Here is a 23,921-nt window from a genome sequence, read left to right as displayed (position 1 = left end):
TAGTACCTAATCTGCAACACAGTAAGTACAGAATGGCACATATCAGGAGCAAAAGGGAATTACTAATAAAACCTTAGCTGGTCCTTTTATACCTTATATCCCAGATATAAAATATATTTTATCACAGAAGATTCCAAATATTCTAATAATAGCATCTTGACAATGAGATGTGATTATGGTAGCAATTAGGGAAATGGAAGAGAAAAAAGAAATTCAACTAAACAACTTCATCAATTGAGCCACTGTTTACATTGCTCACTTTCATTCCCTTGTTTCTTCTAGAAGCTTCTTTATCTTCCATGGAAGATGTGTACCAAGTACTCTTCTAAGCTCTTTATATGTATATATGTTAACTCATTTCATGCCCAAAGCAATCCTTTCTACAAGGTAGGTACTGTTATTAAACCAGTTTTACAACTGAGAAAACCAAGGCAAGTGACGTGAAGTAACTTGCCCAAGGTGACGTAGCCAGAGCTGGGGCTGGAACCCAGGCACTCTGGCTCCAGAGTCCGGGCTCTTGCCCACTCAACGATGTTACCTAAGTCCACATTATTCTCTTTAGATTTCATGATAATGAAAAAACAATGTCACATACAGGCAGGCGAATCAGTTTCTTATGGTATCTTTCCACGCGCCCGAAGACCTCTTGACAGTAACGTCGGAGTTCATCCAGCTCTTCTTCAATGAACGTGGCATCCAGGGGTTCACTCTTTTCTATCAGCTGTTCTCCTTGGGCAACTATCTGCTCAATCTTATTGCGGTTCAATGAGATTTCCTGCTGGAAGGCCTAGGGAGCGCATATTGCATGTAATTTTTTATTGCTCACTTGGACATGAAGTAATTCTAAAATACATATTTAGAAAAACCATGTAGGGGATATTAAATTTACCATAGACAATGGCAAGCCAAGAGGCTATGACTTTCTAAAGTAAAACATCAAAATTTTAAATCAGAACAGGAGGCAGATATGGCATTGTTAGAATTCCATGACCAGAGAGGTGCCTTTCGCTAATAAAATTTACCACCACAGACAGTAAGGGTAAGAGAATCATAGGAACAAACATTCAAACCCATCATAAAGTTGAGAGCACTGGTGGCCCCTGATGAAAAGCAATGGTAAGCAATACAGTGCCACTGAAATAAATTTAGCATTTTAAAGAATTATATTGGATATTTTAATTTTAGATTTCCTGACATGTCAAACATGACGAAGGAAAGTCATCCAAATGACAATGTCACAAATTCTTCTCAGATGATTTTTTAAAATTGTTTCAGGCCATAAGCAGGAAAGGTTATAATTATTTGAAAAACAGGTAATTCTGGAGGATTATTTAGACTCATTCTATATGATTCAAAACAGTTCAGCTACAGGGGACAAGTTTCAGGGGATAAATTTTAATTCAACACAAGAATAAACTCTGGAGAAACTTCCCTGGTGGCGCAGTGGTTAAGACTCCGTGCTCCCAATGCAGGGGGCCCGGGTTCGATCCCCGGTCAGGGAACTAGATCCCACATGCATGCTGCAACTAAGAGTTCGCATGCCAAAACTAAGGGGCTGGTGAGCCGCAACCAAGGAGCCCTCCTGTCGCAACTAAGACCCTACGCAACACCCCCCCAAAAAAAGAATAAACTCTGGAATAGTTGAAATTGCACAATAATAAAAAGACTGCCAAGGGAGAGGGAGGGTGTTAATAAATGCCATGACCCTGCCAGAGTCCAAAAAGAAAAGATTCAACTACCACTTGGTAGAAAATGAAGCTTTAAAATATTGATTTACCTGTGAAATGACTTGCAAGAATTGAGGTGAAGGGAGGGATGGAGAGAGAGAGGCTGGGCAGAATACCAGGGCTATTTTATGATTTTTTTATCCTGAGAATCACCGATTAAAAGTAACTTCCTTGTTTTATTATAACAACCTTAAAGTTATGGGCATCATGACTATTCTTTACAAAAAAAATCTATCTTATCTTGGGAGGAAAATTTCACAAGCTGCATTGCATGTTATTCAAGATGTTAAACACTCTTCCTTTCAGGGACTCCTTATATCTAATATATATCTCTCCCCATTTAAAATGTTTAACTAGCCACTGTGTTTGAGTTATATACTGAAACATACCAACCATGCTTAAAAACTAACTTGGCACCTAAGAATGTAGACTATGTGGAATGAAATCCCAACACGAGAAAGTTGAACTGCTCTGGATCATGTGAGTCAAACAATTTGAAGGTGCTAGAAACAAATCAGAAAAAACAACAAGAACTAAAAACAACAATCCTGGCCATCAAGTTAGTAATTAAAGTGTATATGTTAGTGGAAGTTGTATCTCTGGGTAATGTTCTTTATTTCATTTTTAATATCTTTCTTATTTTCTGAATTTGTTTTCAATCAAGAAGAACTAATTTTTCGGACTTCCCTGGTGGTGCAGTGGTTGGGAGTTCACCTGTCAATGCAGGAGACATGGGTTCAAGCCCTGGTCTGGGAAGATCACGGAGTGGCTAAGCCCATGCACCACAACTACTGAGCCCACGTGCCACAACTACTGAAGCCCGCGCGCCTAGAGCCTGTGCACCACAATGAAGAGTAGCCTCCGCTCGCCGCAACTAGAGAAAACCCGCTCACAGCAACAAAGATCCGATGCAGCCCAAAATAAAAAAAATATAAATAAATAAATAAATCTATAAAACAAAAAAAGAACAGTTCTTTAGTATGTTCTTCACAAAAGTATCTAAAAAATCCTTTCCTCTTCAGACTCTCTTAGCACTGATAATTTGAAAAATAACCCCTAATTTATTACCTTGAGTTGCTTTATTTTAGCTTGAACATCACACTCGGAAAAATGCTCAATGTTAGTGAGCTGCAAATCCATCTCTGTCAGCCACACCAGGATGCTGTCCCGTGCAGTCTCAAACTCCTCCCGCTGGCCAATGAAATGCTGGATGTGAAAAGAAAAGAATAAAAGTGAAAAAGCCCACAAACACGTGCTGAGATGGAACCGTCAATTCCAACGTTCTCCTGGAAAGTCATTTTCTCAATGAGCAACCAGAGCCCTGCAATTTTTTACCATATAAATTCACGCTGGATACCTCAATCTCTTGCCATCCCAGTCTTACAAAGTCACTGAGACTACGTCCTAATACTGTGTACAAACGGCCCGATCCTGTCCTCCGGGCCTCTAGGCTACAGAGGAGGCGTAGTATAGACCTTGAGTCTGCGCAAGATGGAGGTGACGCGCTTCTGCAGGTTGTCCCATCTCTGGTTGCCTTCGTGGATCATATGTTTCAGGCTGCAGGCCGCGTCGGTGCGGTTCTCTCTGGCCAGGCGGCGGTACTGCTTGTTGATCAGTTCCAGCTGGGTCAGGGTCTCATGGACCTGTCGCTGGAAACCCTAAGACCACAGAGAGGCACATCAGACAGGGAGATGAGCGGAGGCTCTCAGCAAGGGTGTCTGGGCTTCATATTGTGATGTCAGGCAGAACAGGAAGTCAACTCTTCCCCCCAAATGGGAAAAGACAGTTTCTAAACAGCATATACTTCCACTTGTTAAAGTAAAGTAATGTTATCGGTGTGGCTTAGGGAAAGGGAGTTGATCAAACAAAAATATGAAAGAAAATGGTAAACAGTAATAAATATATGTATATACACAAATACATATACAATATAAATATATAATATATGCACATACATTGAGAACATACACACATACATATGATATATACATATATATATAGAACACACACATATACATATAACATGTACACATATACGTATATAATATATACATTCGAACATACACATACACATATATAATATAGCTTTTAAAATAAACAGCCTGAAAAAACTTTCCCAAAAAGCAAACTGATTACATAAATATGTATGTATGCTGAAATGTGAGTTTAAAATGTTCAAAATTTCTGATGTCCATACTGAGAAAAGATATCATAGAACTGTCTCTTTAATTTGTAAAATATGTTATTTCCTAAGAAATCCAGAAATTACCTCAATTCTGGTGTCCATTAAAAAAAATAAAACTACCTTTTGCAGAAGGTCTTCTAAATGCAAGCTATTATTAACTTTTAAGAAAAACAGCTTCGTAAAAAAAGTGTGGAACATGCTCTATTTCTTTTTTGTTGCCCCCGAATGACTCAGTTTTCATAAAACGTTTTAGAGCTGATGTGACACCTTACATAGTAGTAGCTATTTACTTCTGAGGTTACCCCATGCACAGCTTAGAGTTTCCGCAGGTAAAATACTCTCTCTCCTTTTTCTCTGTAATGTAGCATAACCCTAGCATAAGAATCATTTGGCCAAAATAAAATGAAGCTTTTTTATTTCAAACTTATGTGTATGATTTATGACTGATTTTCATCCTGGTATTGGACAGAAAATTGTATAACTGATTGGACTGTACTCATCTAAATCCCCAAGTTTTGCTTCCTTTGGCTTGTCACACTATTTACATGCCACCACACTTCCGCCTCTGAAATGGTTTTCCTTCTGAGAGTTGCTTTAAGAGCCTTTATCCGAGTAAATCCAACCTTGTATTCTACAAACTTTAAATTATTTCCCCAGAAAAGGAAGTGGTAAGGAAAGTTCAGCTTTTGCCATTACTGGAAGTCACAGAATATGTTTTCTCACTGGCGTGAAGGCGGGCACCATGGTTGGGTACCCCAGCACACCCAGATCTGTCCCCAATATTTGTGCAATTGTGCAATTGAACAGGCAAAGACCGCCCTCAAACAAAATTTTGTTTTTGTAATTTATTTCTGTCTCTTAAGAAAATTAACTACAAAGATAAATAATAAAATCATTCATTATAACTAGCTATATAATTCATTATAACTAGCTATAAAATCATTCATTATAACTAGCTATATATATATATATAAAACTATATAGCATTATAAGCTTAACTACATGGCTAACCTTTGTCATAAAATCTGAGGGTCTAAAATAGCATCAACAAGGATCTTACTTAATCTGCTTTGTAGTATAAGCCAATTATAGAAGGTTTAACCTTTATGAAGCTGAGTGTAATAAGATGCAGTACAAGAATATTTCCACTAGCATTGGTTCACAGCGGGATGATCTGAAATCTACTGCAGAATTTACTGTGGCTTTTTACTAGAACTTTTCTAAGGGAAAACCTTTTAGATAGGATTTTTTTTCCTGGAATTTAGTGGTATAGTTACATATAAGTGCATATTCAGACATCAGAATATTCTTATTTATTTCACATAGTATTTGAACACTTTTATAGACTCATGACTTGCCCATCTATGACTTGTAGATTTTAAACTCCACAAGAACAAAAACTAAACTTCATGTTTACTATAACAGGCCTCAAAAAATGCCTGGTTAATTGGCGTCACAAGGTAAAAATGAATCCAGCTGAATTTGGTTGGATTTTTTTAGTCTTAGTTTAAAATATCTCAGGGAGCTTGGGGCAGACTTAGCAACCAAGAATGATTTTTGTAAGATTCATGCATCAGAACTGCTCTCTGTCAGTGTATCTGAGAACACAACTGCCGATCAGTGGGCATTGATGGGAGAAGAAAGTTCAAATTAAAAAATGGTCAGCTTAAGGCTACGTCAGGTCCTCTGTGAAAATGAGAGGCTGAGAAGTTGGGATTTCATCCTATCACAGTGACAGAGCAAGCCTCGAGACTGCCCCAAATGGCAAGGAACTAGAATCTGTTACTGAATGATTCCTTTGTTTATGAATAAGATTATACTGCTGCTATTTTTGTCTCCATAAAATTGAAAAATCTTGGTGACTCAAGAATGGCACTGCTCTTCATTTATAATTAGAGATGGTTTATGATTTAAAATATTTGATCAATTCTGGAGCCAATTCTATTTTATCAATGATTTAAAAATACAGATATATCTATGCTCCAGTTAGGTAAAAAAAAAATCAAGAAAATACATTGAAAGACAGATAGATGTTTTTGTTTTTGTTTTTTAAACATCTTTATTGGAGTATAATTGCTTTACAATGGTGTGTTAGTTTCTGCTTTATAACAAAGTGAATCAGCTATGCGTATACATATGTCCCCATATCTCTTCCCTCTTGTGTCTCCCTCCCTCCCACCCTCCCTATCCCACCCCTCTAGGTGGTCACAAAGCACCGAGCTGATCTCCCTGTGCTATGCGGCTGCTTCCCACTAGCTATCTATTTTACATTTGGTAGTGTATATATGTCCATGCCACTCTCTCACTTCGTCCCAGCTTACCCTTCCCCCTCCCCGTGTCCTCAAGTCCATTCTCTACGTCTGCTCGTCTTTATTCCTGTCCTGCCCCTAGGTTCTTCATGACCATTTTTTTTTTTTTTTTGGTATGGAAAACCATCATATCTGAATCTTAGAAGGCTGACTGTAAAAAATTATGAAATCAAAAGAATGCCAAGATCTTTTGGGGGGAATCATGATTCGTGTTTTCTAACAGAATTGAATAATTCTATAATGTAATGAAGAGCATTACTACTTTATTTGTAATTCTTGACAATCTTAAAGTAAAAAGTTCCTTTCTCTTCTTCTTTGCCTACTTATGAGGTAATAATAAAGATGGCCAGAAAGTCATCACCTAGCTGTTTGAACAAATAATATGTGGGTGAACAGATTGTTTAGGTCTTGGGGCACCAACTATCAGCTGGCTACTCTCGTAGCAAAATAAAGATGAAATATTTGAAACTGAAAATCACCTCAAATTTCTTTAGTTCGTCCTTGGCAACTGTATAGAGCACGCCAGAAGAGCTGGGGAAGGCAGCTACCCTTTCCGAGCATTTCAGCCAATCTTCAAAACGAGAAAAGTCATCCAGGAACTTCTGCCACAATCGCCACGTCTCTTCAATTCTAGACAGAAATGAAAGAACAGAATCTGATTGCTTGAGACTGTGCTCCAGCACCCTGTCTGATACCTGCAACAGGACTAAGAGGGCCCAAAACAAGCAACTGGGTGCCAAACAATAACCGTTCCTTGAGCCAAATTTTACCAGACTGAAAAAGAAACAACTGTTTGAGCTAAGATGAAACAGCTGTGCGTGTGTGTGTGTGTGTGTGTTTAAACACACGTCCTGCAGCTCTGGATTTGGAATTAGTCAAACTGAGTAAGACAAGCACATGGTGTGAACAGTTCTGGGTATGTGCAAGGAAGTTTAAAAGTGCAACACCGTGCCTGCAGTGCACACTCACACCAAGCTTCCGCTGAACTAACACTAAGGTTTGAAAATCCATTTAAGTTCAATGTCAAATTTACCCTTATCAAAATCGACCGATGACAGCAAGATAAACATTATCCTTTCAAGAGTTCCCCAGAGAGCACAAAGATTATGTGCCTTAAGTCACTGTGATAATTTTCTAACATATCACTATTTTTTTTACCACCTTGAATTTCAAAGGGCTTAAAGATAAGTCCTTTGTTTTATTATTTCCTTTTTCATGAAAGAATGTTAGTTTTCCAGAGCACCAATTCTGTAACATTATATTTGTTCAGCAAGGGCGTATTTTAATTTCTCTGAATTATATTTAAACTGTTAGGTCAGGTGTAACTTGGCTTGTTATATTTATATATGACCTTTATACGTACTTATTTTCCTAACTAAATGTAGATGACGGCAACTTTGGGAAACCAAGGCTATTTTTGGACATTGCAACCAAAAGCAAATAGTGAACCGTAGACACTCTGGGTAAATTTTTTGTTTTTTTGGTCCTTCCTCTTTCGCAACTGTTTGCACAGCCCGGCTTACTTTAGCCTTCTTTCCATGGACACAGCGCAGATGTTTCTCCATCGCCGGTCCAGGTTGCGCGTAGCCTGCTGGATGGAACCGCACTCGGCATCTGTGGCACAGGCGTCACAGTCATGCAGGAGAACCTCGCACAGGTTGAGGACAGAGGCCACACCCGTGCTGTGTTTCTCTATGTCTCTCTGAAGCTCCTGCAGGGAAGGAGACACGCTTCATTCAAACGCTTGCGTACAGATGGGAGAAACTGCAGCAGTATTCACTGACTCAGAAATGGTTGGGCAAAACCTTGACAGATATTTCATCTCCTTGAACGCATGAAGTTTCTTCAAGTTCCTTTATAAAAAATACCGCAACCTCAAAAGTATGACAAAATGCATCTAGAAATATTTTAGCTATGTGAGCAAAGCCAAAATATCAACTGAACAATTGAAAGAGACTACAGCAACTGTATTGAGTAAAATGAGCTTCTTTAGTGATTGAAAAATGAATCTTGCCCCAGTCTCTACTTCGCAGATATATCCCTTCCATTCCAATCCATAGATCAATCAGTCAAAGGAATACATGTGCTCCTGTTAAGAGCTGGCACTCAAAAACTGGGATTTGACCTCCAAAGATCTGCAAACTGTTTTAAACAGTTAATGCCCCCATCATTAAAAGGTACCATGGGGGCCTCCCTGGTGGCGCAGTGGTTGAGACTCTGCCTGCCGGTGTGGGGGACACGGGTTCTAGCCCTGGTCTGGGAAGATCCCACATGCCGCGGAGCAACTGGGCCCGTGAGCCACAGCTACTGAGCCTGCGCGTCTGGAGCCTGTGCTCCGCAACAAGAGAGGCCGCGATAATGAGAGGCCCGCGCACTGCGATGAAGAGTGGCCCCCACTTGCCGCAACTAGAGAAAGCCCTCGCACAGAAACGAAGACCCAACACAGACATAAGAAAAAAAAAATAGGTACCATGGTTTAAGGCACCTAGGTTTTCTGTCATGTATGGCATCGTTATCATCAGCAGCTTCCTCAGTGAGCAAATTTAAATGTGGGACAGAAATAGGAAGATATGAAATATGATAATAAAGTTCAATTTTTGTAATATTTTTATTTTATATTTTTAGACCAGCAATTCCTGTGATAACTTCCATATAACTGAGAGGTTATGCAAGAGATTTGAAACGACAGTTTAGTGAAATAGAAATATTTTACAGAATTTATTTTCTTGTGTCTATGGAGTTTATGAAATCTCCAAAATTAATCAAAGGCACTGTTATTGCATTCAACAATAAGCTAGAGTTTGTATAGAAGACATTGGAACATGGTGTTAAGGAGAAAAACAGGAAGAAGAATACACATACAAGAATATAAATCCCAGCTACCTGAGTAAGTTGAGGAATTATCAAGAGAATAGCTAGGCAAATTCGAGAACTGTATAAAAGAAAAGGAAAATACATTGAGGACCTTGATGAACAGGGCAAGCAAAACATGGCACCAACAGGCCTCCTTTTTAATAATGGAACACTTTGAGTAAATTGAGTTAAAAGCTCAACAGAAAAAATAATGCACATTTTGCATTTACATTCTATGCAGTTAATATGAAGACTTCACTTGGTAGAACTCTGGGCAAATTTAATGCCTTGTTTATCATTCATCTGTTGATGAATACCTAGGTTGTTTACATGTATCACTTGTAAATCACTCTGCAATGAACACAGGGGTGGAGATATCTTCTTCAAGATAGTGATTTCATTTCCCTCAGATACATAACAAAAGTGGACTTGCTGGAACGTATGGTAGTTCTATTTTTAGTTTTTTGAAGAACGTCCATACCCTTTTCCATAGTGGCTGCACAAACTGACATTCCCACCAACAGTGTACAAGGGTTCCATTTTCTCGAAATCCCTGTCAGTACTTTTTATCTCTTGTCTTTTGATAATAGCCATTTTAACAGGTGTGAGGTGATATATCATTGTGGTTTTTATTTGCATTTCCATGATGATTAGTGATGTCGAGCATCTTTTCAAGTACCTGTTGGCAATTTGACTATCTTCTTTGTAAAAAATGTCTATTCAGGTCGTTTGCCCATTTTTAAATTGGATAATTTATTTTTTGCTATTCATTTGTAGGAATTCTTTGTATATTTTAGATATTAACCCCTTATCAGATATGCGGTTTGCAAATATTTTCTCTCATTCCTAGGTTGCCTTTGCATTTGGTTGATCATTACTTTTGCTGTGCAGAAGCTTTATAGTTTGATTTAGTCCCACCTATTCATTTTTGTTTTTGTTGGTTGTGCTTTCAAAAATCACTGCCAAGACCAATGTCAAGAAGCCTTTTCCCTATGTTTTGCTCTAGGTTTCAGGTCTTAAATTTAAGTCTTTAATCCATTTCAAGTTAATTTTTCTAAGCTGTGTAAAATAGAGGTCTAGTTTAACTCTTTTGCATGTGAATATCCAGTTTTTCCAACACAATTTTTTGAAAAAACTATCTTTTCCCCATTGAGTATTCTTATTAGTCAAATGTTAGTTGACTGTGTATGTGTGGGTTTATTTCTGGGCTCTCTATTCTGTTCCACTGGTCTATGTGTCTGTTTTTATGCCAGTACCATATTGTTTTGATTACTATAGTTTTGAAATATAATTTGAAAGCATAAAGTATGATGCCTCCAGCTTTGTTCTTCTTTCTCAGGACTGCTTTGGCTATTAGGGGTCTTTTTTGGTTCCATATGACTTTTAAGATTTTTTTCTATTTCTGTAAAAAGTGCCATTGGAATCTTGACAGGGATTGCATTGAATCTATACATTGCTTTGGTTGTATGCACATTTTAACAATATTAATTCTTCCAATACATGGAATATCTTTCCATTTATTTGTGTTTTATTCAATATCTTTCATCAATGTCTTATAGTGTCAGAGTACAGATTTTTCACCTCCTTGGTTGAATTTATTCCTAAGTATTTTACTGTTTTTAATGTTATTGTAAATAGGATTGTTTTCTTTGTTTATTTTCCAGATACTTCATTGTTAGTGTATGGAAACACAGTGATGTTTGTATCTTGAATTTCTATGCTACAACTTTCCTGAATTTATTAGTTATAAAAGTCTTCTGTTGGAGTCTTTAGGATTTTTCTATATATAAGACCATGTCACCTGCAAACAGAGACAATTTTTACATCTTCCTTTCTGAGCTGGATGTCTTTTATTTCTTTTTCTTGTCTGAGTTCTCTGGCTAGGCCTTCTAGTGCTATGTTGAATAGAATTGGTGAGAGTGGGTACCCTTGTCTTGTTTCTGATCTTAGAGGAAAAGCTTTCAACCTTTCACCACTGAGTATGATGTTAGCTGCGGGTGTGTCATACATGTCCTTTATTATGTTGGGGTCCATTCCTTCTGCACCCAATTTGTTGGGAGTTATTATCATTTGAATTTTGTCAAATGCTTTCTCTGCATCTATTGTGATGATCGTATGATTTTTATCTTTCATTTTAGTAATGTATTACATTTACTGATTTGCATATGTTGAATCATTCTTGCATTCCAGAATGAATCCAACTTAATCACAGTGTATAATCCTTTTAATGTGCTGCTGAATTTGGTTTGCCAGTACTTTGTTGAGAATTTTTGCAGGCAAAAATTTGATATTCATCAGGCATATTGGTTGATAGTTTTCTTTTCCTATGGTGTCCTTATCTGGCTTCAGTATCAGGGTAATGCTGGCCTCATAAAATGAGTTTGAGAATGTTCTTTTCCCTTCAATTTGTTGGAAGAGTGAGATGAATTGGCTGTAAATGTTTGGTAGAGTTCACCTATGAAACCATCTGGTCTTGGACTTTTCTTTGTTGGGAGGTTTTTAATTATTGATTCCACCTCCTTTCATTATTGATCTGCTCAGATTTTCTATTTCTTCATGATTCAATATTGGTAGGTTGTATGCTTCTAGGAATTATCCACTTCTCCTAGGTTGTCCAAATTGTTGGCTTATAATTGTTCAGAGTAGTCTCTTATGATCCTTGGTATTCTTGTAATGTGCCCATTTTCATTTATAATTTTTATTTATTTTGGTCCTCTTTTTTAATTGATTACTCTAGCTAAAAGTTTGTCAATTTTGTTTATAATTTCAAAGAACCAACTCAGTTTCGTTCATCTTTTCTGTTGTTTTCCTATTCTGTATTTCATTATTTCTGCTCTACTCTTTATGATTTCCTTCCTTTTGCCAACTTTGGGCTTAGTTTTTTCATTTTTTTTCTAGTTCCTTGAGGTATAAAGTTAGGTTGTTTATTTGAGATCCTTATTTTTTCTTAATAGAAGCATTTATCACTATAAGCTTTTCTCGTAGAACTGCTTTTGCTGCATCCCATAAGTTTTGGTATGTTGGGTTCCTTTCTTTGTTTATCTCCAGGTATTTTTTTATTTCTCTTTTGATTTCTTCTTGGATCCACTGGTTGTTCAGAGTGTGTTGTTTAATTTCCATGTATTTGTTAATTTTCCAGCTTTCTTCCTGTTATTGATTTCTAGTCTCACATCATTGTGGCTGGAAAAGATACTTGATGTAATGTCCATTTTCTTGAATTTATGAAGACTAGTTTTGTGATCTAACATATAATCTCTCCTGGAAAATGTTCTGTGCTCTGAGGTTGGGGTGGGCCTGGGGGTGCTGCTGGCTGGGCCCTACAGTCACCTCTAACTGGGTGAGGTCACAGGCTACGTCCCCTGGCAGGGTAGTGCCACTGGTTGGACCCTGTGATTGGGCAGGCTACAAGCTGGTCTCTGCAATTGGCCTTTTTTTAAAAGATTTATTTATTTATTTATTTATTTAATTTCTTTTTGGCTTCACAGGGTCTTAGCTGCGGCACGCGGGATCTTTCATTGTGGTGTGTCAGCTTCTCTCTAGTTGTGATGCACAGGATCCAGGGCACGTGGGCTCTCTAGCTGAGGTGCGCAAGCTCAGTAGCTGTGGAGCGCGGGCTTAGTTGCCCCGCGGCATGTGGGATCTCAGTTCCCCGACCAGGGGTCGAACCCGCGTCCCCTGCATTGTAAGGCGGATGCTTTACCACTGGATCACCAGGGAAGTCTCACTGCAATTGCTCTTGATGGGGTCTCAGGCTGTGCTCCCAGACCAGAGAGTGCTGCCGGCTGGACTCTGTGTTCAGGTGAGGCCTCAGGCTGTGCTCTGTGATCACGCAGGGCTGCAGGCTGTGCCCTGGAGTTGGGCAGGGCCACAGTCTAGGCTTCGCCATCAGCTAAGCCGCTGGCTCTGCTCCCCTGTTGGGCAAGATTACTGGCCAGGCTCTCTGGTTAGGAGAGCCTGCCAGCTGAATCCCACAGTGAGTGGGCCTAGAGACTGTGCTCCATGGTCTAGCTGGGCTGTTGTCTAAGCTTTCTTCTTGGGTGGGGCCGCAGGCTCTGCTTGGTAATTGGACAGGATCACTGGCTGGGCTTCCTGACCAGCCAAGGTTGCAGGCTGTGCTCAGCAATCGACAAGGCCCTTGGTCGGACTCCACCACTGAGCAGGGTTGCAGTCTGGGCTCCATGGCTGGGCGTGGTTGTAGGCTGGGCTCTGAGGATGCCTACGGTCACTGTTCAGGCTCCTTGGTTATGCAAGGCCAGAGGCTGTGCTCAACAGTTGGCAGGGCTTCTGGCTTGGCTCCCTGCCCAAGCAGGGCTGTTGGATGGGCTCCATGGCCGCCTGGATTCTCTGGCCAGGCTTCCTGGTGGGGGGGGGGGTGCAGCACGGAGACTGTGCTCAGCTGTTGGGTGGGGTTGGGAATCTGCCTCCCTGCCCAGGCCGGCGGGTAGAAAGAGCTCCAAGGCCTGTAATGCCAGTTGTCTGGGGACCCAAATCAAGCAGAGCTGCTAACTGAGTTTGCAGGCTAGACGGGGCCACTGGCTGGCCTCTGCTGATGGGCAGAGACGCTGGCCGGCATCTCTGTTTGGGTGCAGCTGCCAGCAGGAATGCAGTCCACCAAGATCTGAGCGCAGGTGCTGTAAGCCCCACGCCCCTTCTCCATCTCTATGTGATCCCCCGTGACTGAGCCTCATAGATTTCCTTAGTGATCCCCATGAAGAGAGACCCAAGCGGGCATCCTGGGAAGCGTCATACAATACTGGGGGAGCTGGGTGTCCACTATGGCCTCTCTCTTTTTTTTTATTTCCGGCCGTGCCCCACGGCTTGCAGGATCTTAGTTCCCTGACTAGGGATTGAACCCGGGTCCCTGGCAGTGAGAGCATGGAGTCCTAACCACTGGACTGCCAGGGAATTCCCCACCTTGGCCTCTCTTTTCCAGCTGGAGAAACCACAGGCTGGGGCGCTCTGGGTGCGGTGCTGTGTCAGCCTGGGGCAGGTGATGTGGGCAGAGTGCAGTCACTCCTCTCACCTGCTAACGTGGTCCTTCCCGGTCTCTGTTGTCCAGGGGCTGCTGCAGCCTCACCCTGGGTTCTGGGATTTTCACAATGGGGTCCTGTCTATGGATAGTTGCTTGTTGGTCTTCTTGTGATGGGGACTTAAGTCAGGAACGGCTTATGCCACCGTCTTGGTGACATCACTCCTCCATATGCTTTTGAATCTCTCTCAGAGGGGAGACTCATAAGGGGAAACCACTGTGGGAACCAGCGCTGGTGTGTGAAACCCAGAACTCTAATGGACGGACTGTTGGAGGCTCAGTGTGGACACCTCTGACCGACCCAGTCATGGGGGCCCCCCAGTTTGGTGAGATTTACCTCCAGGAGCTTGACCAGTTTAACACAGTAAACACTGGAGAAAAGTCCCCCTGTACTTCTGCTCAAAAGTTTTTGTTCAGATCAATATATAAAATAAGGCTTGGGGGGGAATCTTATAATTATATAAGTACCCAAATACAGATCACAATTTTAGTCTCAGCTTTAACTTCCATTGGTGATGGTCTCAAATTGTCACATAGTGTCACTGGATTCATTCTTTTTCATTTATAACACAGAGAAATCTGACAAAACATTCTCTGAAGCCATCTCAAGTCTATATATATTTCTGCCCAATTAAATCTATAAGAATTAAGTACATTGGCAAGAGAGACATACAGAAACTCCACATAGGGAAACAGGAGACAATGTATTTCTTACCAATTTAATCTGTCCATTTAAATATTTGTCAGAAGTTTTCCCTTTTGGAGACAGATTACTATTTATCTGTCTTTTAAAACATGGATCCCCAAATGCTACAATTTTTACAAAATCATGGTCAAACAATTTCCATAAAGGAAACTAGTAAATATGATATGATTAAAAACTACTACTAAGCTTCCAATGAAGTAGTACCCTTTTCATTTCACTCCTGATTCTTCTCCAGAAACAACCATTTCCATCTATTGTAGCTCTGTCTTCTGGTTTTTACTTCTGTTTTTCTAAGTAACATGTTTATATTGCTATTTCTTGATTTTTAAATGTTAGACATTATCAGTGCTTCTACAGCAGAGAAGGAATAAATTTCTACATGACTCATGGGGCTCCAATGACTATTTTAGCACCTCTTATAGCTAGAGCAATAATCACTTCTTTGCATGATTATGGTGTTTTTAATACTTTTCACATTTAAGCAACAAAATATGCTATGGTTATATTTCTTCTTTTACATAACTTTTTGTTTTTCTAAAATCAATAGTTCTCTATCTCTCTCTCTCTCCCTCGCTCTCTTTTTCTCTTTAAAATATAACCCAGCAATCCCACTACTGGGCATATACCCAGAGAAAACCATGATTCAAAAAGACACATGCACCCTAATGTTCACTGCAGCACTATTTACAACAGCCAGGACATGGAAGCAACCTAAATGTCCATCAATAGAGGAATGGATAAAGAAGATGTGGTACATATATACAATGGAATATTACTCAGCCATAAAAAAGAATGAAATTGGGTCATTTGTAGAGACATGGATGGACCTAGAGACGGTCATACAGACTGAAGTAAGTCAGAAGAGAAAAACAAATATCGTATATTAATGCATATATGTGGAATCTGAAAATATGGGTATGGATGATCTTATTTACAAAGCAGAAATAGAGACAGAGATGTAGAGAACAAAAACATATGGATACCAGGGTGGAAAAGGAGGGGTGTGGGATGAATTGGGAGATTGGGATTGACATATATACACTATTGATACTATGTATAAAATAGATAATTAATGAGAATATACTGTATAGCTCAGGGAACTCTACTTTATGCTCTGTGGTGACCTAAATGAGAAGGAAATCCAAAAAGGAGGGGATAGATGTATACGTATAGCTGATTCACTTTGCTGTACAGTATAAACTAACAGAATATTGTAAAGCAACTATACTCCAATAAAAAAAAATTATATTGCTAACTGCTATTCTTTCTCTTATGGTGCTAATAAAGCTCCTTCCAGTATGGTTAAGCCCATCAGGTCATCTGGTTCAACTGTTTTGTTTCTTGGAGATGTTCCTCTTAGAGCGCCTGGACTCCCTACTCCTGTCTGGACAGGCTCTTCCTAGGTTGCAGTACCACTGTCATTTGGGACTTTCCTTTACCACCATCCTGGGGACTTCCTTCTCCTGGGTTGAATATTATTTTTCCTCTCATTTCAGTATATGGAGCATATCTGTCATTAGCTTCTTGTGAATGTGTGCATAGAAGGTAAATATTTTATATATTAAATGGCAGATATATTATTCTAAATCATAAAAAATTTTCTCAGCTTTTTGAAGGCATTCCGCCATTGTATACTAGCTTCCATCATTGTTTTGGAGAAATCCAACTTTTTCATCTTGGAAGCCTTAAAATCTTCTTTTATCCCCCATGTTCTGAAATTTCATAATAGCTTTGTTTTTAATTTTCCTGGGCACCTGTAGGGTTTGTGTTCCAGAAGTGTGTAAATTTTCAATTTGGGAATTCTTCTTCTGCATTACTACTTTGGTAATTTCTTCCTTTCCACCTTATTTTGGGGGCAGGGGGACTTTTACAGAATAACTGAATTGGATTTTGAAACTCTCGTGTAAATCCTGGCTGCAGCACAAGCCTGGCTAGTGACCTTGTGGGAGGCGATGCTGTGGGGTTTGGCACGGAGTCTTTCACTTAATCCCTCTGTTTTTAACAGAGCGGCTCTAGCACAGATGGCGGCCTGTGTCATCGAATCCCAAGTCCCTCTGGTTGGCCTTCTCCAGAGAGTCAATGAAGCAGAGCTGCCTGACTAGCTGGGCTTAGGGGAAATCTGCTCATCTCACCCCTCCTTTCTCAGACTTTCATGCCATCTTCCCTTTAAAGCCCCACAGACTTGGTAGCTCTACTTCCTGGGTGAGCGTTTTGGGAACTCTGCGGCGTGAATCAGCTTTCTTTGTCCTCTACTCTGCTAACACCATCACCGTTCATCTGTCTACTTTCCACCTTCCAAATTCTCTCGGATGTCTAGCAGCTCTATCATCTTCTCTTCTGTTCTTTTTGCCATCGTGGGTTTTGACCTTTTATTTTACTAGGGTTTTAGTAGTGGCTGCAACTACAGATGCATATAATCAATTTCCCATATTTAACTAGATACTGCTTTGATTTTCTTACATTTGCTAAATTACAATACTGGTCATTAGCATTTTAACTCTCGTCACATGTAGATATTATTACCATGCTCTCCAGGAGAATGTGGGGACCTGGAGGCCAACCACCACCCCCAGAGTTAATCATCAGAATTTCAAACATCAGAGAGTCCATCAGAGGGTTTTAATCTTGCAGAAAATTGAAAAATGTCCTGCTAAAAATTTCTTAAAAAATAAATACTAATTTAAACATCCAACACCTAAAAACTGTATTTTAATAACTGTTCTCTTTGTAAAATAAAATACATAAACTATTTCATAGGACTGAAGAAATAGGTCTGTTTATACATTTTTTTAAAGTTAAGCAACTTGAATATAATGGCTTAATGTAATGGAAATAACCAGAGTGCAGGCAGAATTTTCAAGGACAATCTAAAAGCATGAAGTAGCAATACTTCTTATGGGGGATTTATGGTGTTTATTACTGACAGCTGGAGTCTACTGTGCTGAGTAAGAATAAGCAAGGGGAGTGGGAAGTGAAAATCCCTTCTGTATGTATTTTTCAGGGTCACCCTCTTTTGCTTTGCTGGATTGTGTATTGTGCTGTATTTGCTACACACATGAAGATGGCATTACAGTATGTGGTCTGCAGATCATGCAATGCTCCTTGCAAAATAAAATTATGTTAGACTCTAAAAACTCTAAGTATGCACTGTGATCTTTCTCCAAAGGCTGTATGCAGAAAAAAGAAAAAGGCTCGTTTCTAAGTCCATGGTTGTGAGTTAGCGACCCACAAATAAATAAACAAAACTGTCAGCACAGTTCTGAATACATTATTGCAGCTCAACCTAACCTACCATCTTAGGATGACTTCTTGGAGGACCAGTGGCATTAACCCTACAATGGCAGACCTTCTTAAAAGTCAACTTTGTGAGGAGATGGAACCTATTTGCCCCAAACACCTCTCTAGCCAATGCCTTCCCTTTCTCACCAGTCCTGCCCAGCTTCCTCCAGATTTTCCATCCCAATTCACCATCTCACAATCATGTCTCTATTCTGGCCAGGAGGACAGATTTTCAAGAATCTATTAACTTTCCTTCCATTGTTTTACATTTTACCTGCTGCTTGTTAAGCTTTTTCTGTATTTCTTCCGAGTCACAGGAATCGTAGACGATCGGCTTCGCCAGCTCTGACTCGATGTGGGCCAGCCACGTTCTCAGGCTGCTCATGTTCTTATCCAGCTGCTGTACGGCGACCAGAGTCTCCTTCAGCTTCTTTACCCTGTGGGCAGAGAAGGAGAGACATCAACTTCAGTGAGAGGCTTTGCTCATGTTTCCCGCATAAGCAGAAGCCAGCACTGGGTCTAAAGCCAGAGTCCCGCCTGGCTCAGCCACCTACTGGCTGTGTGACTGTGGGCAGTTGTGCACCCCTCCTGTGTCTCTGTTTCTTTGTCTATAAAACGGAAATGAAGTAAGAGTACTTGTGAGATTTAAATGAGGTGAATGACAGAGGGTGCCAATACATGGGAAACATTAAAAAAATACCAACCATGGTTATACTCAGCACAGCTATACTAATATAACAGTGATAGAAACCTCATGGTTGTCACAGAAATTATTACTTTCGCAAATAATATAATCTATACTACCTGACCTTTGCAAATAATATAATTTATACTGCTATGAAGAATAACTGGGAGGAAAAAGTTAACCTTTCCAATGGATTGTCACCAAACAGATTACACATCCATGGCTCTAATCATTTCACCCCCTGTGGGATGTATTTCAGCAATATTGTGGCAGAAACTCAGTCAAAAGAAGAAAGCATACTGAAGATAAAACTATCAGTGAGTTGTCACATGCACTTAAGCAATTTGAGTTTTAATGATGCCATATCATGTTAAAGGTAACTAAGGACCTGTTGGATTGTAAGTGGCAGAGGGCAGGTACCCCATCTTCCACCTGCAGAGCCTAATTCGATACAGTATTCACTACATAGCATGCTTAAAAAACAACGACAAAGAACTATTCTCCCATTCTCGCCAGGAAGGAGTAAAAACTCATTCCTTTAAGAATTGTCATTTGTCTAACAATCATCCGTGGACACTTTATATGTAAGATGCCAGAAAGACAAAATAAATCAGATGTGATTATTTTCTTAATGAAATGTACAATCTGACCAGAAATCTGAACATGGAAATAATGAAATATAACAAAGTGTGGTAAGAACTAAACTAAAGAAGTGAACGAAGTCTCTGGCTAATAAATAAAGAGTGATCAATTCTGTCTGGCCATGCTCAGTAATCATTCATTCATTTACCATTTGTTCATTTCTTTATTCCTCCTACCAACATGTATGGCGCTAGGTGATAGATAAACAGTGATGACTGAAGTTTCATCCTTGCCTTTGAGGAGCTTAGACTTTGATGAAAGAAGGAAAATGAAGAAATGACATGTGACCTGAATCTTGAGAGGTGGATACAAGCCAAGCAGAACATTTCTGGCCTAGGAAACATAATGATGAAGAGCAGAGATTTTGAAGGTAAATAGTGTCACAATGCCAAGGAGATCAGTGGTGGAGGGATGGGGAAGAGAACCAGAAAAGAGATAAGAAGTGGTAAGAGGTAAGACTGATGGGTAGATGGGAGTAAGATGATAAAACTCCCATAGTGACATGACAATGGATTTGTATGTAGTTTTAAAGATAAATAAGAACTTTCCCAAGATCTATTAGCAGAGGAATGTTAAGATCAGTTTTGATTCTGAGTGCGTAAGTTTGAGGCAAGGCTGTGGTAAGAGCTCATTCAGGAAGTAAATAGAATAGTCCAAGCAGTTTGCATCAAAAGCCTACAGCTGGAAACAGTGGGGATAGCGGTGAGGAGTGGATTGCTAAATTCACGAACCGACATGACGTGGCAGAAGGAGTTAAGAAATGATGTCTTTTCCAGTTGGGTAACTAGATAGACGCTGCTGCCTCAGAGGATACAGGAATGAGGAGCAAGTTCTTGGGATTAAAGGTGCATTAAGTTTGGGGTATGATGAGGCTGTGGGATCAGCTAGACATGTATGGAAATATAGTTCTTAGGTCCAGAAGACACGACGAAGTTTATCGCATAGGTTTACATACTGTTGGCATAGAGTTGAAGCCCTATGAAAGGATGTGTGTCATCCTGAAAGGGGTTGGACTAAGAAGAATGAGTTTTAAAAGGTTAAAGAAGGAGGAATCACAGTTGAAGAAAAAATAATCAGAAAGGAAGGAGGTGAAGCAGGGAAGTGTAGCATAAAACTAAAGGCAGGAAATGTTTCAAGAAAGAATTGGTAGTGGGGCGGGGGATAAGACTGATGGTATTTTAGGGTACAAACTTGCAACGAGTAGTAAATAAGCCCTAGAGATCTAATGCACAGTAAAATGAATATAAACAATATTGTACTATAATTTTGTAATGTGATAAATATCGCTACAATGGCAATCATATTACATTATATCAATGTATCAAAGTAACAAGCTCTACACCTTAAATTTACATGATGTTGTGTGTCAAATATATTCAATTAAAAATGATTTTAAAAAAGAAGAAAGTGCTGGTCAGAGTGTGATTTGAATGTCTTCTTCATTAGATTTCACTTGGTTTGCCTCACATAAATGCAGATTCTTAGACCCCAACCCAGTCCTATTGAGTCAGAACCTCTGGGGGTGTGGCCAGGGAATTTACACTTAACAAGCACTCCAAGTAAGCCCTAGGCATGCTTAAGTTTGGAATCACTGGTCTACTTGGTCAAAGGCAGAGCAAGGTGGTTGATGAGGCCTAAAAGGAGCCATTTATTAGAAGAGGTCTGCTGATCCTAAGTGAATAGTTCAGCAAGGGCTACGGAAACAGAAAACAGGACGCATTTGAAAGAAATACACTTATGATAAAAGAGGATTGTTAATTATTTTTAAAAAGTAGGGAGCAAAGGTAAGTAAATACGGTATGAATCCTGTAGAATGATCTGGCTACAAGAAAAATTGAATTTTTGTTTGTTTGTTTTGTTTAATGCAGTTTAATGTTTTGGAATCGCCTTAGAATGTTTTTAGGCAGAGAAAAAGGAACTCATGAGGAAGGAGCCAAAGACAGAAGAAAAAGGAGAGAAATTACAGATAAATACAGATGATGGAGCAAGGATGCACAGGAGGCAGGATCAAGGGCATAGAGCAGGGATAGATAAATTAGATTTGAAAAGTTATTTCCCAATGAGGGCAGGGTGTCAGCAGGAATTTGGGAGGGACACAGATAGTACTTCTCAACTCTATTATTACCAAGCAATAGTAGCAAAAATCGACTATTGAGTCCCTGTTGAGGGTCTGACATGGCTGATTGGATGTATGTACATAGATGGCTCTAAAAAGAAAGGTGATGTGGAGGAGGAGCACATGATCAATGATTTCTGGTACAACCCTTATTTAAAATTCAATTCTGCTTTTAGATCATAAGTTTTTTTATACTTCCGACCTTTTGGTTCAGGAAATGTGGTCACCTTACTGACACTGCTCCTAATAGAAATGAATGGCGGATAAGCAAAATATCTCCATCTCCGAGGTGTCAACTTTGTTCAACTAAAGAGGTATCTGCTTGGAAAAAATGTCAACAGCAACATATCTTTTAAAACTCTAGGGATCTTCCAAGACTGAACCAGGAAGAAATAGAAAATATAAACAGACCAATCACAAGCACTGAAATTGCAACTGTGATTTAAAATCTTCCAACAAACAAAAGCCCAGGACCAGATGGCTTCACAGGCAAATTCTATCAAACATTTAGAGAAAAGCTAACACCTATCCTTCTCAAACTCTTCCAAAATAGAGCAGAGGGAGGAAATCCCAAACTCACTCTACGAGGCCACCATCACCCTGATACCAAAACCAGACAAAGATGTCACAAAAAAAGAAAACTACAGACCAATATCACTGATGAACATAGATGCAAAAATCCTCAACAAAATACTAGCAAACAGAATCCAACAGCACATTAAAAGGATCATACACCATGATCAAGTGGGGTTTATCCCAGGAATGCAAGGATTCTTCAATATATGCAAATCAATCAATGTGATAAACCATATTCACAAATTGAAGGAGAAAATTCATATGATCATCTCAGTAGATGCAGAAAAATCTGTCGACAAAATTCAACACCCATTTATGATAAAAACCCTCCAGAAAGTAGGCATAGAGGGAACTTACCTCAACATAATAAAGGCCATATATGACAAGCCCACAGCCAACATTGTCCTCAATGGTGAAAAATTGAAACCATTTCCACTAAGATCAGGAACAAGACAAGGTTGCCGACTCTCACCACTATTATTCAACATAGTTTTGGAAGTTTTAGCCACAGCAATCAGAGAAGAAAAAGAAATAAAAGGAATCCAAATCGGAAAAGAAGAAGTAAAGCTGTCACTGTTTGCAGATGACATGATACTATACATAGAGAATCCTAAAGATGCTACCAGAAAACTACTAGAGCTAATCAATGAATTTGGTAAAGTAGCAGGATACAAAATTAATGCACAGAAATCTCTTGCATTCCTATACACTAATGATGAAAAATCTGAAAGTGAAATTAACAAAACACTCCCATTTATCATTGCAACAAAAAGAATAAAATACCTAGGAATAAACCTACCTGTATGCAGAAAATTATAAGACACTGATGAAAGAAATTAAAGATGATACAAATAGATGGAGAGATATACCATGTTCTTGGATTGGAAGAATCAACATTGTGAAAATGACTATACTACCCAAAGCAATCTACAGATTTAATGCAATCCCTATCAAACTACCACTGGCATTTTTCACAGAACTAGAACAAAAAATTTCACAATTTGTATGGAATCACAAAAGACCCCGAATAGTCAAAGCAATCTTGAGAAAGAAAAACGGAGCTGGAGGAATCAGGCTCCCAGACTTCAGACGATACTACTAAGCTACAGTAATCAAGACAGTATGGTACTGGCACAAAAACAGAAATATAGATCAACGGAACAGGATAGAAAGCCCAGAGATAAACCCATGCACATATGGTCACCTTATCTTTGATACAGGAGGCAAGAATATACAATGGAGAAAAGACAGCCCCTTCAATAAGTGGTGCTGGGAAAACTGGACAGCTACATGTTAAAGAATGAAATTAGAACACTCCCTAACACCATACACAAAAATAAACTCAAAATGGATTAAAGACCTAAATGTAAGGCCAGACACTATAAAACTCTTAGAGGAAAACATAGGCAGAACACTCTATGACATAAATCACAGCAAGATCCTTTTTGACCCACCTCCTAGAGAAATGGAAATAAAAACAAAAATAAACAAATATGACATAATTAAACTTAAAAGCTTTTGCACAGCAAAGGAAACCATAAACAAGACGAAAAGACAACCCTCAGAATGGGAGAAAATATTTGCAAATGAAGCAACTGACAAAGGATTAATCTCCAAGATTTACAAGCAGCTCATGCAGCTCAATATCAAAAAAACAAACAACCCAATCCAAAAATGGGCAGAAGACCTAAATCGACATTTCTCCAAAGAAGATATACAGATTGCCAACAAACACATGAAAGAATGCTCAACATCATTAATCATTAGAGAAATGCAAATCAAAACTACAATGCGATATCATCTCACACAGGTCA

At 39.3% G+C, this 23,921-nt stretch overlaps 1 protein-coding gene across 15 annotated transcripts in view; it reads right to left on the bottom strand.

Moving 5' to 3' along the window:
• The window catches only part of SYNE1 (spectrin repeat containing nuclear envelope protein 1), a 463,872-nt gene that overhangs the window by 24,522 nt on the left and 415,429 nt on the right, over positions 1-23,921 (bottom strand). For all 15 annotated transcript variants that reach the window (XM_057527516.1, XM_057527518.1, XM_057527519.1 and 12 more), the window contains 6 exons: positions 18,363-18,525; positions 7,745-7,932; positions 6,701-6,851; positions 3,203-3,385; positions 2,796-2,933; positions 596-787 (listed from right to left, as the gene is read on the bottom strand). In XM_057527516.1, the coding sequence (XP_057383499.1) occupies positions 596-787; positions 2,796-2,933; positions 3,203-3,385; positions 6,701-6,851; positions 7,745-7,932; positions 18,363-18,525 (1,015 nt within the window). The remainder of the gene's footprint in view (positions 1-595; positions 788-2,795; positions 2,934-3,202; positions 3,386-6,700; positions 6,852-7,744; positions 7,933-18,362; positions 18,526-23,921) is intronic.

The sequence above is a fragment of the Balaenoptera acutorostrata genome, chromosome 14 (assembly GCF_949987535.1).
Source record: "Balaenoptera acutorostrata chromosome 14, mBalAcu1.1, whole genome shotgun sequence".
Lineage (NCBI taxonomy): Eukaryota > Metazoa > Chordata > Mammalia > Artiodactyla > Balaenopteridae > Balaenoptera > Balaenoptera acutorostrata.
Note: the sequence above shows the minus strand (reverse complement) of the source record. Positions and strands in the feature narration are given on the sequence as shown.